The following is a 13,008-nucleotide window of genomic DNA, read 5'->3' as shown; positions in this document are numbered from 1 at the left end:
TAGAATAGCCCACGCAATGCAAATGTTCATAAACGACGTGGTCCAATAATTATTTGACTTGATGAATCTGTAAGCTGTATGACACCGGACTACGCATGAATGCGAAGGAGTCACCGAGTTGACGGAGTGATGTAAAATTGTGTTGCACAGATACACACATTGAAGTTGTTTTAAAACAACGAATACATGCATCTAGCAAACATGTGCGTTGTGACCGACGTCGACGACACGAGCAACGCATTGATACAAGTCCAGGTTTTACGATGCAATGCACAGACGATCATGACGGTGTTGACAATTGTTGAAGATTATACAATATTATAAGATAAATTATATGTCTAATTAAAAAAATATTTTATACTATCCTAGCCGTCGGGCGCCAAGTCACCTTTCCATATCCTCACCCATGTCATACTTCCTTCCACACCTACCCAGTGGCTGGCACGTCGATGAAGCCATCAAATCTGAAGAGGACCGTGTCGTTGTGATCCGCTTTGGCCACGACTGGGACCATCAATGCATGACGATGGACGAGACCCTCTACTCTGTCGCAGAGAAAGTGCAGAACTTTGCGGTCATCTACCTCGTAGATATCACTGAAGTTCCGGATTTCAACAAGGTGTGGATGTTTCACAGGTCTTGTTCCACTTGCGCTAACTATCGATCGTCGCACAATGATACAGATGTACGAGTTATACGATCCGTGCACCGTCATGTTCTTCTATCGGTATGGTTTGATACCCCCATTTTACCAGATATGCAGCTGAAACATTGTACGTCAGTAACAAGCATATCATGATTGATCTCGGAACTGGTAACAACAACAAGATGTAGGTGGCGCATTCACCCTGCACATTGATCTATCTCAAACATTGCATCGCCTGCTACCACAGAAACTGGGCAATGAACCACAAACAGGAGGTACGTTATGATTTGTCTAGTAGGTCCACATTGTTGACGTATCTCATCCCAGCTGATTGATATCGTCGAAACTGTTTACCGCGGAGCCTCCAAGGGCCGTGGTCTTGTCGTATCTCCCAAAGGTTTGTATCTGAATATCATCATAATTGTACTCGGGCTCAACGTCACCTCAGATTACTCCACTCGTTACAGGTATTAGACTTATCTCTGTGCCTCTTGCGGTCTTCTACCCTGCACTCGTGCCAAATTATGTATAGCAACAAACGTGATGTATACCTGTGTGTTTCCCGCTTTTTACTGTTATCGGATGTTCATGAGTAACCCCATTATTATTGTTGTCTCTCAATTATTGCTATCAGAGAACAACAAAGAAGAAACTCTATCCTAGCCCCTCATAACGCCACATGTGATGCACGAACTCAGGGACCAGCCTGTGGTATGGGGTGCCGTTTCTTCCATATACAGCAATGCACATGTAAGCGCAGGGCAAGGTACAATTTGAGGGGCCACATCGAGTATTGCCCGGGACCGACCTTTTGCGAACGCGTGTGGATATCTAGGAACGATACAATAATCAAGTTTCCCTAGCCACAACGAATAAACTATTCGAGATTGGGGCGTCTTATAACGCATCCAGTACTTATAAAGGTTCACAAATTCAGGCAAGGAGGCAAGACGAATCTATGATAGGGAGCAACCACAGAACCCTTGGTCCTCGCTGCTAACTTACCTCTACCATAACCAGGCGACACACGATGAGCACGCACCTGCTGTTCATCGTGAATCCTGGTGCGTTTACAGGGTTTTTGTAATGCCAGTCTCATCACGCACGCTTCACATACTTCACAAGAAAGAGTCGCTTGAAAGAATCGGACGTTACCTGTTCAACACCAGAACTGCTCAGTCGGACGCCCAGTCTCAATGACAATGAGCTACAGCAAATAACTGATAGCCTTGTGAGGTCACCGTTACTACGAGTCAACTCGTACAAAATCTTCAATATGAAATGAACACTTGACCTCAAGAAACCTAGTCGGCCCTAGTCAGACTCGCCATATGGGAGGAAGACGGTCGATCCTTCTTGATTCAAGATATATCGCAGACATTCTGCAGAATGCCGACTGGCCCGTCTGGGAAACGATGACAGCCAACGGGGTTTACAAAACCCCGCTCGATATTTTGAACACTGCCAATATGATTATTGAAATGGAAATGTTGCATGTTCATGCTTTGCCTCGACTCTGCCTGCCCATCTCCTTATCTGCCCACTGCCTTTTTTCGCATCCGTCAACCCTTTGTCCTTTGCGCGCTACCTGGTTGGTAATGTCTTCGCTGCCACAAGCAGATGCCGCCTTGCAGATTTCACGCCAGCTTCTCTCTATGTACATCACCAATTGGCAATTTGGCATCCTTCTTGATTGTGCAGGCTGCGGCGCTGCCATTCCTATCGCAGTGTCCTGAACGGGATCTCGCGCATGCCGATGGCAAAGGTATGTGCTTACTGTGCGGTTGATAGATGGTAGATAACACGGTCTATTGATGTATCGAATATATTATAGTCACTATATAAGTGGGAAGCATCCACGTTTTGAGACACCGTGGGCTTTTAACAGGCTCCCAGCGTCCATGGAAACTTAGGCCCTTTGCGCCATTGCCAGCAAAGAGTGAACCAGGTGAAGAAATAATGACGTACATAGCGACTTTCGTACTCCGTTTGGAGGTACCGATGACGGGTCCACCGTCTCCCAGTCTTTGATCCAGATCTTTGGCCCGTCCCGAACCGGCCAGAATTCCAATTCAAAGATGAGTCGTCCGTGTCAAGCTCTGAGTCTGCTTTAATTGGTCTCATTCTGCCTCGTGGCAGAAGTAACGGACCGTAGAAGGTAGAACTAGAGAAGAAGGGGATAATATAGGGGTGGTCGACAAAAAATAAACGCTAGTGTGACGGCGGAAAGATGAGAAGAAGCAAAGTCCTGCGAATTGCCTGCCTGCACTCAGATCTCCGCATAGATTACTTAGCGCCCAGAGCGTGTGCCAGTGCCACATTAAAATTGGCAAGGTATAGAGCCCGCGCTGATCAAAAGTATCAACCGATTAGACTAGTATTTAGACTACAATGTATTAAGAAAATTAGACTCAATGAAATACGACCCGAATGGGCACTGGATCTGTTTTTCTCATACTCTTTTTCTGATTATGGTTCATCTACATACTGTCGTACTAGTCTCATTCGATTCTACAACTTTCATAGAAATTTATCAGGCTCCTTTTCCATGTTCATCAAGCCTGGTCTGCAACGTTCTCCGCGCTTGCAAAGCTCCAAGTCGAACTCTCCTCCATCTAGTTCGCTTACTGACATATGTACGAAGCCATTAAGTTATCTGAAAGTGCAAGGACATCCGATAGTTTTCCTGTTGGTACAGTCAATTTGAGCCCCACAGACGAGCACCCTGCACAAGCCTCACGCTGAATGCTATTATAAATATTGCTGACCGCTACTCACGGATAATCTCATTTATCTCGTCACGAAGGCAGACGGGTAAAGACTCCATCATAATCGTCCTCCTTTGCGTCTTAGAATGAGCCGCAACATCTCACATTAATAGTTGTGCTGCTTCTGCAGAGGCCAGCCTAGAGTTAACCTGCCGCGCGGACGCGATAACGTTAACAAAGGCTGTGGTAACACAACATTGTCTGATTGCTTGCGATGGTGCTGCAATGCTTTGAAGACGTAACGCTGATGAACACACGAAGTCTCGAACTTCCATTTTACCGTGCGAACCTTATAGTGCGCACGCGCGCGATGAACTGTGAGACCACGCAATTGGAAATTGTCAATAAGCATGTGAAGAGATGGCATAAGAACCGGGAAAAAACGGCTGCAGGGTAGAGTGAGGCTGAAGGCAATATATATGCAGGGATAGGGCTGTTCGTCGTACCCGTATGGAAATATATAGCTCCGTCACATGGCCGCTGTATTGAACACCTCATGAAAAGAAAAGCCTGAATGAGGCTGAATGTGCCAACATAGCTTCGCCATCCCGAAAAGCAGGATATCAGAAGCAATCAGCTGCTTATCTAGGTGTATTCATCAGTGTGTGTAACCACGTACGAATGGAACAGTAACCACGACACACATGGATCACTCCCTAGTGTTTTAGAAGATGAAATGCACTTGGATAAAGCGTGTGATAGATCAAGTTTGTTGTCAGTAATTAATACGCCTCAAATGAGCCGTGTAGTCGAGGAAGGCGAATAGCAAACTTAGCGTGTGAGACATCTTCAGAGTAGTCCGATGACGGAAATAGAATCCGGAAACCTCGATGCTACAGACGAAAAGTCACCTACAGGAGGCCCTAATTCGAGTTAGGTCTAGGAATTTACACAGTAATAGTTAAATTTTGCATGTTCACCTATATTTCTCGACTGCGGCATGGAAGGTACACCCAACTTGAGCCGCAGCGAGGACACAGGAGGCCACATGCACTTGGCAGTAGTTATAGTCCACGTCAGATGAGAGATGAGAGATGTAAATCATGCAGTGGATATTAGGATACGAGTCCACGTCATCTATACTATATAATTTCAGACTTTACCAATTCATTCTTGAAGATAAAGATACCAGATGATCAAGCCGCATCGGTTTTACATTCATGCAGTCAAGATTTGCTGGCAAAGTTGGCGGTGCGTATTCATGGGGATTGGTTGGCAGTAGGATGGCTCGGAAATGAAGGTAAACAGCCGCCACAGCGGGGAGGAAATAGGAGGACACATGCTGTGGTCCACGTCAGATGGGAGATGCAATGGAATCATTATGGATCTCCACGTCTATCAGACGGAACACCGATTGGCGAATTAGGCAATACTATCTCACGATTTTCCTTTGTTATCAGATAAGCTCGAACCATACTTATATTCACGCAGTTACAGCTTGTCAAGCAACCGGAGCTACTTCCCTTCCGAGTCCTGCATCATGTCCGCTGCCAAAAAGGCCTCCCATCCGTCTTCGACGTCCATGCACACAACATTTCCTACAAGAACGGTCGTCGTTCTTGGCGGTTCCTACGGAGGTGTGTTCAACACGAGTGGCGTTGAAATTATTTTTTACTGACTCTCCTCCAATCACCATCCAGGCTCAAGAGCTGCTCAAGTTCTTGCGAAGGGTATGCCGCAGGGTTGGAGAGTTGTTTTGGTAGATAGAAATTCGTACGTCGTCCTGGTTTCTAATTCGGTAGATGTATTTTCCGTTGACCTCCGATGTCCCTCAGACATATGAATCGTGAGAGCTTTACTATTTTCGAGCTCGGAAGAAGATTAATTTTGTGTTTTAGACGTTTACAACTTTCCTAGATATGCTGTTCTAGCCGGTCACGAACATAAAGCATGTAAGCGTGCACTCGATCCGCATGCTCCAGATATTAACCCCTCTTTTATTAGTTATTCCATACAATAACTTCCCTACTAGTTCTCTGTCAGACGTTCCTTCGTGTTCATCTCATGTTCGGGTGCAAGCAACTATCATCTCGATAGACGACCATCGCATCACCCTCTCTCCGAATCTGCCAGGATCACAACAATCATACGTGGACTTGGAGTTTGACTATGCCATTTATGCTCTCGGCTCCCACTTGCCCCAGCCCATAGACCTTTGGAGTCACCAAAAAGAAGGTATAGTGAAGTCGAGTTTGGAACCACCAGAAATACCGACCTACGGAGGAACGAAGTCGGAGGGTATCTCATCCCTCCAAGAACGCCAGAAACGCGTGGAGGCTGCCAGGTTCGTGTTGGTGGTAGGTGGCGGTGCACTTGGTATTCGTAAGTGACGTCATTATACCGCGGAAGCGTTTAATGATTATGATTATATGTAGAGTTTGCTTCCGATATCGCTGCCCTATACCCACAAAAGCACGTTACGCTTCTGCATTCTCGTCGTCGTTTATTGCCAAAGTTTGACGACGCGATGCATGAAGAGGGTGAGTCTTGTGTGTTGTCTATCAAGTGATTTCAACTCAGCGATGATGCAGCCCTTCAGGGTTTGCAGGAGCTGAACGTTAGGGTTATTCTTGGAGAGCGACTTGATTTCGAGTCTCTCCAACGCACATCCGCTACGCAAGGATCTTCCGAACCACGTGTAGTACGGACTCTATCAGGGCAGGAGATATCTGCTGACCTACTGGTAGGTGTTTCCAGATCAACGAGGGACAGGGAGCTAAATAAGCACGTTATCAGCTCCTATGCACTGGTCAAACACCGAACACGGGGCTCCTTCGCGACATGGACCCTCGTGCTGTATCGCCAGACACTGGACTGACACGTGTTCTGCGGACTATGCAACTTTGCGTCCCACCACCCTCTTTTGAGCCTCACAAGTTTCAGGCAGATGATGTCCTGCATTGTTTGAAGAAGTTAACTCTTGATACAGAAGAAGAGGTAGAATTGTCAGAATTATCGCCATCGTCGCCATCTGTCGCACGTACCGACATACCTGCGACGTCACCCCTCTCATCCACGGATACCCTGGTCGAGCCCTACCTATACCAAAAGACTTTATACCCGAATATCTTCGTCGTGGGCGATGCAGCAGATGCGTTCGACGCGATCAAAGCTGGGCATACGTCATATTATCAAGCGGAGGTTGCCGCCCGGAATATCCTGCGCCTCATCTCCCGAGATGAGAAAGTTGGGATTGCGGCCGGGGACGACCTAGGTTCGGAACTCGAGGAGTATGCGCCTGGGCCTCCGGCCATTAAAGTGACTCTTGGTATGACGAAGTCGGTCTATGAGGTGGACGGGGTTGTGGGCACGAAAACTGATGGTGTGGAAGATTTGAATGTTGCTGTTATGTGGGCGGCGCGTGGAATGCCCAATGTGAGTGAGGAGGAAATGTTTGGATAACTTGATGTTTCGGTTTGTGGGCGGGAAAGCGCTTCGCGCATTCGTCCCATTCCGTATAGTATTTGTTCGTACCGACTGCATGCAGTACTATCTTCGAAATATGTTTGCTATTGTTTTTCGATGAGTAGTAGTGGCAAGTTGCTATTGAGTTGCTAGATACGAGACTAAGGTTTTAAATTGCTCCTAGATTACCTGCCTCAACCTCAGTCAGGCAGTCACTGATGTTCCGTCCCAGCTTCAAGCCCTGGGCCTAAATAGGCCGAGCCAAGCCCAGGCCCACTGCCCAAGGCTTGGGCCTGGGGGAAAGCCTAAGCCGGCGGCTCAAGCCGCGGCTTACCAATGTAAATGAGTCACCGATCCTACCCATTCCTCTACACTCCCATTACTAAGTTATAGTTCTTTCTCAATGCCTGTCCTGTTTGTACGTCACTCCGAAGTTGACGTTCTCATTATTGGCGCTGGCCCTGCTGGTCTCATGCGCGCAAATGCCCTCACAAATGTGAGAGTGAATGTCCACATCGTCGACCAAAGATCAGTGGGTCGACCCTTCCATTCCTGCTTTCAACTCAACGTTTCATTAGGACCTCAAAAATAGCCACTAGTTAAGCTTTAAGATGGGCTTGCAGGATATGTGGTTCTTCACTTGTACAGGTTTGTTCTTCATTGTTCGTGTTCATTCTTGCCTGCTGCACTCATTTTCACCTGCACATGTTCATTCTCGCCTGCACGTACACTGCGCATGTAGACTCGACTCTGAATGGGGGACTAATATATTTGTTGGACAAGGTGTGTGTGTGTTTTCCGACATCACACGCACGGCTCACTTGAACTTGTCTGCACTTGCCCATGCCTCCACTCCTCCTTCCTGTGCCATCCACATATGTTCGAGTCACATCAGCATTCGCTGACGTGTGCTGGACATATGTGCTAAGCACTGGCAGCTGACCCACATGTTTACCCTCACAGGTAATACCCTGGGTCTGTGTGGGTACAGGTCCGACTGCGCACACCTGGGGGTATACCCGTGCAGTTCCCTATCCTGCACACCACCACCACCCGCTGCAACCACCACCCTACTCCAGCCAACAACCAGTGTCTAGCGCATGCGCCCAGCACACGCCAACATTTGCTGGCATGGCTAAGGTGAATGCGGATGACACTTTGGCGAAGGAGAAAGGAAGACGCCAGGGAAAAGAGAAAGCAGAAGAGGAACAAGGTGCGCCACCTATTCCCAACCTGCCTAATTCTCTGCAACTACCTGCCACGTGGCACCAGCCTACAGAGCCGCGGCCTGTTGGGCTCAAGCCCCCGGCTTGGGCCTGGCTTGGGCTCACAGCTCAGGCTCTAATTTTCCTAAGCCTGGGCCGCTCCAAGCCAAGCCTAAGCCAGGGCTTTAAGCCCAAGCCGGGCCTCAGGTAGTACTTAGTGCCATGGCTCGGCTACAGCCCGCTCTACTTACTTTGCGAAGCATGCAGGTCAGACTGCTGTTTCCAATAAAAAACATGTGTGTCCATAACCTATGCTGATACTTCTCTACAGTAGATAGGTGGATGTGGTATGATGGCGGTGTTTGGGAGAAGCGTGGGAATTATGTTGACTCAGGTCGAGACCGGAAATTGGCTGTGTTGTAGCCGACAAAGTTCATTCAAGTTGTGGCTATTGTAATGCGTTGGTGACAGCCTGATACATCAAAGGTATTGCACTTGCACTGATTTTAGAACACAGCTCTGCTACAGTTGCCCTGTTTTGATATTACTATGACACGAACTTGTGGCACATGATCACATCAGCACAGTCATGCAGGCCCATAAGTAACTTTACATACTGGATGTGGTCTTACCGACCGAGTGAAATAACGTGAATTGAATAATGCGCAGGGATAATTTCAGCATATGCTAGTGCTTACGGCCGATGAAGAATGAAATGATGCGAGCCAGACGCTGGCACAGATGGCAACAGACATACAAACGAACTTTAAAATTTTCAAAAAGGCGCTGCGACAGACTGCGACACAATAGAAGTTCGATCATTGGGGCATCCTTGATAGACGCTCGTCAAAACTAATATTAGAATGCGCGGACGAGACGCTGGCTATAATTTTGAAAGATGCGGGATGATCGGTTGTTCGTACATAGTAGTTCTTCCACTCAGACTGCACCGTACAGGTATCGGGTAAGGCCCGTCCTACTAGGAGAATGAGTCAGGTCCCCGCCTAGGCATGGCCTATGATTGCCGCTACTACCGTGGTTTTCAATGAAATTTCAAACCTCCTCCGATACCTCTCTCCTAATAGTCAGACTATATAGAGGGAAGACAGTCGTTCCTTGCTGATTCCAACATGTACAAGAACAACATAGACTGTGATGTCACGTATAACTGACCAGGCCATCTGAAAAGCCCTTCAGCACAAATCTCATGATAGGGGCAGTGAACCCGACTGCGGTGACAAGGCACATCATACTGGTAACTCAAACGCTCGGCACTCAGGCTTGGGGTAGACCTTTCATCTAAAATAGATGATATCGTTCAGATGACTTTGGGAATGCAAATTCAATCCCATGCGCGCGCGGAAATTAAGTTCGTATCGCGACCCTGATGGCTGGTTTCCAGCGACTGAACGTGCGCGTGAATTGATTGCACCAACTGAGCCTCCACCCAGTGCAGTACCATCCTGCATCACTCCGAGTCGGCCACATTTCAACTAGTACATTTATCTGCACTGCTACCCACAATGGTAGTCCACAATATATAAACTCGGACCTTCAACAGGAGTCAGACTCGTGTTCGAACGTTATATTTTCCTCACCTGTTACAAGACCTGTCAAATAGTAACTTATAACTGTATCTTTTCCGAGTACTGCATCATGTCCGTTGCTACAAAGGCGTCTCATCTGTCTGCGACAGAATTTCCTACAAAGACGGTCGTCGTCCTAGGCGGTTCCTACGGAGGTGTGTTTTTAACACCAGCGGTGTTGAAATTGGTTTTTATTGACCCTCGTCCAATCACCGTCTAGGTTCAAGAGCTGCTCACCTTCTTGCAGAGGGCATACCACAGGGTTGGAGAGTTGTTTTGGTTGATAGAAATTCGTACGTTGTCCTGGTTTCTGATTCAATGGATGTTCCGTTAACCTCTGATGTCTTCAGGCATAGGAATCGTGAGAACTTTGCTACTTTCCAGCTCGGAATGGATATTCATTTTGCGTTTCAGATTTTTACAACTTTTCTAGATATGCTGTTCTTGCTGGTCACGAACACAAAGCGTGTAAGTGTGCACTTGATCCACATACGCGACTCTGGGCAGATACTAACTTCGTTGCCATCAGTTATCCCGTACAACATTAATAACATCACTTCTAGTTCCCTGTCAGATCTTCCTTCATGTACATCTCACGTTCGGGTGCAAGCAACTATCACCTCCTTAGACGACCATCGCATCACTCTCTCTCCAAATCTGCCAGGATCACAAGAATCAGACTTGGACTTGGAGTTTGACTATGCCATTTATGCTCTCGGTTCCCACTTGCCCCAGCCTATAGACCTTTGGAATCACCAAAAAGGTGTAAAGTCAAGTTTGCAACCATCAGCAATATCAACGTATGGAGGAACGAAGTCGGAGGGTATCTCATCCCTGCAGGAACGACAGAAACGTGTCGAGGCTGCCAGGTCTGTGTTGGTCGTAGGCGGCGGTGCGCTTGGCATTCGTAAGTGACGTCATTACATCACGGAAGACACGTTTCATAGTTATATATAGAGTTCGCATCCGACATCGCTGCTATATACCCGCAAAAGCGCGTCACGCTTCTGCATTCCCGTCGTCGTCTATTGCCAAAGTTCGATGAGGCGATGCATGAAGAGGGTGGGTCTTGCATGTCATCTATTAAGTGATTCCAACTCAGCGATGATATAGCCCTTCAGGGTTTGCAGGAGCTTAACGTTCGGGTTGTTCTTGGAGAGCGACTTGATTTTGAGTCTCTCCAACACAAATCCGCTACGCCAGGGTCTCCAGAACCACGTGTAGTACGGACTCTATCAGGGCGTGAAATACCTGCCGACCTGCTGGTAGGTTTTTCCATATTAACGAGGAACAACAAGCTAAATGAGACCGTCATTAGCTCCTATGCACTGGTCAAACACCGAACACGGGGCTCCTTCGCGACATGGACCCTCGTGCTGTATCACCAGACACTGGACTAGCACGTGTTCTGCGCACTATGCAACTTTGCGTCCCACCACCTTCTGAGTCTCACAAGCTTCAGGCAGATGATGTCCTACATTATCTAAAGAAGTTAACTCTTGATGCAGAAGAAGGGTCAGAGTCGTCGTCGCCATCGTCGCCAACTAGCACACATGCCGACATGCCTTCGACGTCACCCCTCTCATCCACGGATACCCTGGTCGAGCCCCACCTATGCCAAAAGACTTTGTACTCCAACATCTTTGTCGTGGGCGATGCAGCAGACGCGTTCGACGCGATCAAAGCGGGACATACATCATATTATCAAGCGGAGGTTGCTGCCCGCAATATCCTACGCCTCATTTCTCGAAATGAGAAAGTTGGGATTACGGCTGGGGACAACCTAGATTCGGAGCTCGAGGAGTATGCGCCCGGGGCTCCGGCCATTAAAGTGACCCTTGGTATAACGAAGTCGGTATATGAGTCGAATGGGGTTGTGGGCACGAAGAATGATGGTGTGGAAGATTTGGGTGTTTCGGTTATGTGGGCGGCGTGTGGGATGCGGGATGTGAGCGATGAGGATATGTTTGCGTAATTTGGTTTTTTTTTTCGAGCGGGGATGGTCCCATAATTTTCTTTCGTATCAGGAGAATTCTCCCATGTAAACTTACAACTTTAATTAGATTTCGCCGGGTGCGAAAATTAATGGTAGCTAGCTCTAGGAATGATAATCTAGTGCATGCTAATGATAATTATTGGCAACCAGTGCGGTGTCACAAAATTATGCCGAACCAATGCGAGGTTTATGATTAGGTGCAGATAGTCTGTAGCAGGCTGAGCATGTGTTTTTATGATCTAATGTAAAACATTGCATGAGAGACAAGTAGGCACCACCAATATTAATGTGACAGACACAAGCTCTTGTATCACGAGGGTGAATATAATACAAAAATGTCTACTTCGATTGGCCCGCTCAGCATTTTGAAATTGTAGTATATCCACAAGATGTCAAGATCGAACAGATTTAGCTAATCCCAATGTGAGCCAAAAGCAATGAACCTCCGACACATCACGTGACTTACCGTCGGCATCCAAACAGGACAAACGACTCCACTAGGAGGGAACATACCTTGTTTCGCCCACCTTTTTCCTCGGAGTCTAAGCTTCAACGGAACCGCACGATACTGTTCTGGTTACATCTATAGCTCGTTCCCCTCTATTGGGGTCTGTCCCACCATGGCAACGCGCATCGATGCATATTGATGTACTGGACTCGGAACAGGTCCGAGTGAACGAGGGAAACTCAATCGATCCTCGGACGACAAAGTCGGCGGGGATGGTGACCTCATGGATACATTCAATCAGCCGCTCGACACAGGTCATTCCAGGAACGAACGCTCACGCATAGCAAGGATATTTGCGACTTAATCTGTGGCAGCCTTGAGAGTATCAAATTCGATTCAATGATTGTAGCTATGAATGCTTACCATTTCGAACGAAGCGGTTCATCATCTCTTCGGCTTGCAGACGGCTGTCTCAGTCAGGAACGACGGGAAAGTTCATCTCGAACACGGAGCCGAGTGGCATGGGAAAATGACACTGCAAGTGTGATGTCTTATCGTGTCCATACCAGATCCTACTCACTCTTTGCATGATGATAGCTTAATCCCACTAGAATGTACCCCATATTTTCTCATTCATTATCATTGTCATACTATAGTCAATCCAGTCTTCGACAGGGACATTTTGAAGGAACAAGAACTCAGAAAATAACGAGTGGATACTGGCGGTACGTCACGTCACGTGTAGGAGAAGTATTCGTGCGTCTGCGTCAACGTTCAACCACAAGTACAATCCCAGCCCTACAACACCCTACAGCCAACTGTCACCTCTCCTGCATCCATTTATGACTCCCACACAATTCCTGCATCTGCGCTGCATTTGCATCGTGTTTGGCATGTCAAATACTTGCAACCTCGTGCCAACCAGCCGTGTTCAGTGTCTCGCACTTCTGGACG

At 47.5% G+C, this 13,008-nt stretch overlaps 4 protein-coding genes across 4 annotated transcripts; all 4 read left to right on the top strand.

Moving 5' to 3' along the window:
• Window positions 1-369: 369 nt before the first annotated feature.
• HD556DRAFT_567860 (mitosis protein DIM1-domain-containing protein) lies at window positions 370-1,213 on the top strand. The gene is made up of 6 exons (XM_041310975.1): window positions 370-619; window positions 684-727; window positions 783-830; window positions 894-921; window positions 974-1,043; window positions 1,095-1,213. Exons 1-6 carry the CDS (start codon window positions 407-409, stop codon window positions 1,118-1,120), a joined length of 429 nt encoding a protein of 142 aa, XP_041158989.1. The 5' UTR covers window positions 370-406; the 3' UTR covers window positions 1,121-1,213.
• A 3,596-nt stretch (window positions 1,214-4,809) lies between these two features.
• Window positions 4,810-7,029, top strand: HD556DRAFT_1380754 (uncharacterized protein). The gene is made up of 8 exons (XM_041303238.1): window positions 4,810-4,991; window positions 5,055-5,127; window positions 5,190-5,200; window positions 5,253-5,306; window positions 5,359-5,736; window positions 5,790-5,894; window positions 5,946-6,097; window positions 6,151-7,029. Exons 1-8 carry the CDS (start codon window positions 4,895-4,897, stop codon window positions 6,814-6,816), a joined length of 1,536 nt encoding a protein of 511 aa, XP_041158988.1. The 5' UTR covers window positions 4,810-4,894; the 3' UTR covers window positions 6,817-7,029.
• Window positions 7,030-7,190: 161 nt separating this feature from the next.
• On the top strand, window positions 7,191-7,688 carry HD556DRAFT_1380752 (uncharacterized protein). The gene has a single exon (XM_041303237.1). It carries the CDS (start codon window positions 7,223-7,225, stop codon window positions 7,409-7,411), a length of 189 nt encoding a protein of 62 aa, XP_041158987.1. The 5' UTR covers window positions 7,191-7,222; the 3' UTR covers window positions 7,412-7,688.
• Window positions 7,689-9,587: 1,899 nt separating this feature from the next.
• HD556DRAFT_567680 (uncharacterized protein) lies at window positions 9,588-11,761 on the top strand. The gene is made up of 8 exons (XM_041310974.1): window positions 9,588-9,765; window positions 9,831-9,903; window positions 9,961-9,971; window positions 10,025-10,078; window positions 10,140-10,517; window positions 10,568-10,672; window positions 10,724-10,875; window positions 10,929-11,761. The coding sequence occupies exons 1-8, from the start codon at window positions 9,681-9,683 to the stop codon at window positions 11,583-11,585; spliced, it is 1,515 nt and encodes a 504-aa protein (XP_041158986.1). The 5' UTR covers window positions 9,588-9,680; the 3' UTR covers window positions 11,586-11,761.
• Window positions 11,762-13,008: the final 1,247 nt, after the last annotated feature.

This window comes from Suillus plorans (genome assembly GCF_016647745.1).
Source record: "Suillus plorans strain S12 chromosome Unknown HD556scaffold_37, whole genome shotgun sequence".
In the NCBI taxonomy this organism is placed as follows: Eukaryota; Fungi; Basidiomycota; class Agaricomycetes; order Boletales; family Suillaceae; genus Suillus; species Suillus plorans.
The sequence above is the reverse complement of the archived record's forward strand: the minus strand, read 5'-3'. Positions and strand labels throughout refer to the sequence as shown.

What these genes read in the sequence shown, in the direction of transcription:
- HD556DRAFT_567680 (XM_041310974.1), top strand. Translation starts at nt 9,681, where the DNA reads ATGTCCGTTGCTACAAAGGCGTCTCATCTGTCTGCGACAGAATTTCCT. An exon ending in CCTAGGCGGTTCCTACGGAG is followed by an intron (nt 9,766 to 9,830) that starts GTGTGTTTTTAA and finishes ATCACCGTCTAG; the next exon opens with GTTCAAGAGCTGCTCACCTT. An exon ending in AAATACCTGCCGACCTGCTG is followed by an intron (nt 10,876 to 10,928) that starts GTAGGTTTTTCC and finishes GACCGTCATTAG; the next exon opens with CTCCTATGCACTGGTCAAAC.
- HD556DRAFT_1380752 (XM_041303237.1), top strand. Translation starts at nt 7,223, where the DNA reads ATGCCTGTCCTGTTTGTACGTCACTCCGAAGTTGACGTTCTCATTATT.
- HD556DRAFT_1380754 (XM_041303238.1), top strand. Translation starts at nt 4,895, where the DNA reads ATGTCCGCTGCCAAAAAGGCCTCCCATCCGTCTTCGACGTCCATGCAC. An exon ending in CGGTCACGAACATAAAGCAT is followed by an intron (nt 5,307 to 5,358) that starts GTAAGCGTGCAC and finishes CTCTTTTATTAG; the next exon opens with TTATTCCATACAATAACTTC. An exon ending in AGATATCTGCTGACCTACTG is followed by an intron (nt 6,098 to 6,150) that starts GTAGGTGTTTCC and finishes GCACGTTATCAG; the next exon opens with CTCCTATGCACTGGTCAAAC.
- HD556DRAFT_567860 (XM_041310975.1), top strand. Translation starts at nt 407, where the DNA reads ATGTCATACTTCCTTCCACACCTACCCAGTGGCTGGCACGTCGATGAA. An exon ending in AAGTTCCGGATTTCAACAAG is followed by an intron (nt 620 to 683) that starts GTGTGGATGTTT and finishes ACAATGATACAG; the next exon opens with ATGTACGAGTTATACGATCC. An exon ending in TCTTGTCGTATCTCCCAAAG is followed by an intron (nt 1,044 to 1,094) that starts GTTTGTATCTGA and finishes ACGTCACCTCAG; the next exon opens with ATTACTCCACTCGTTACAGG.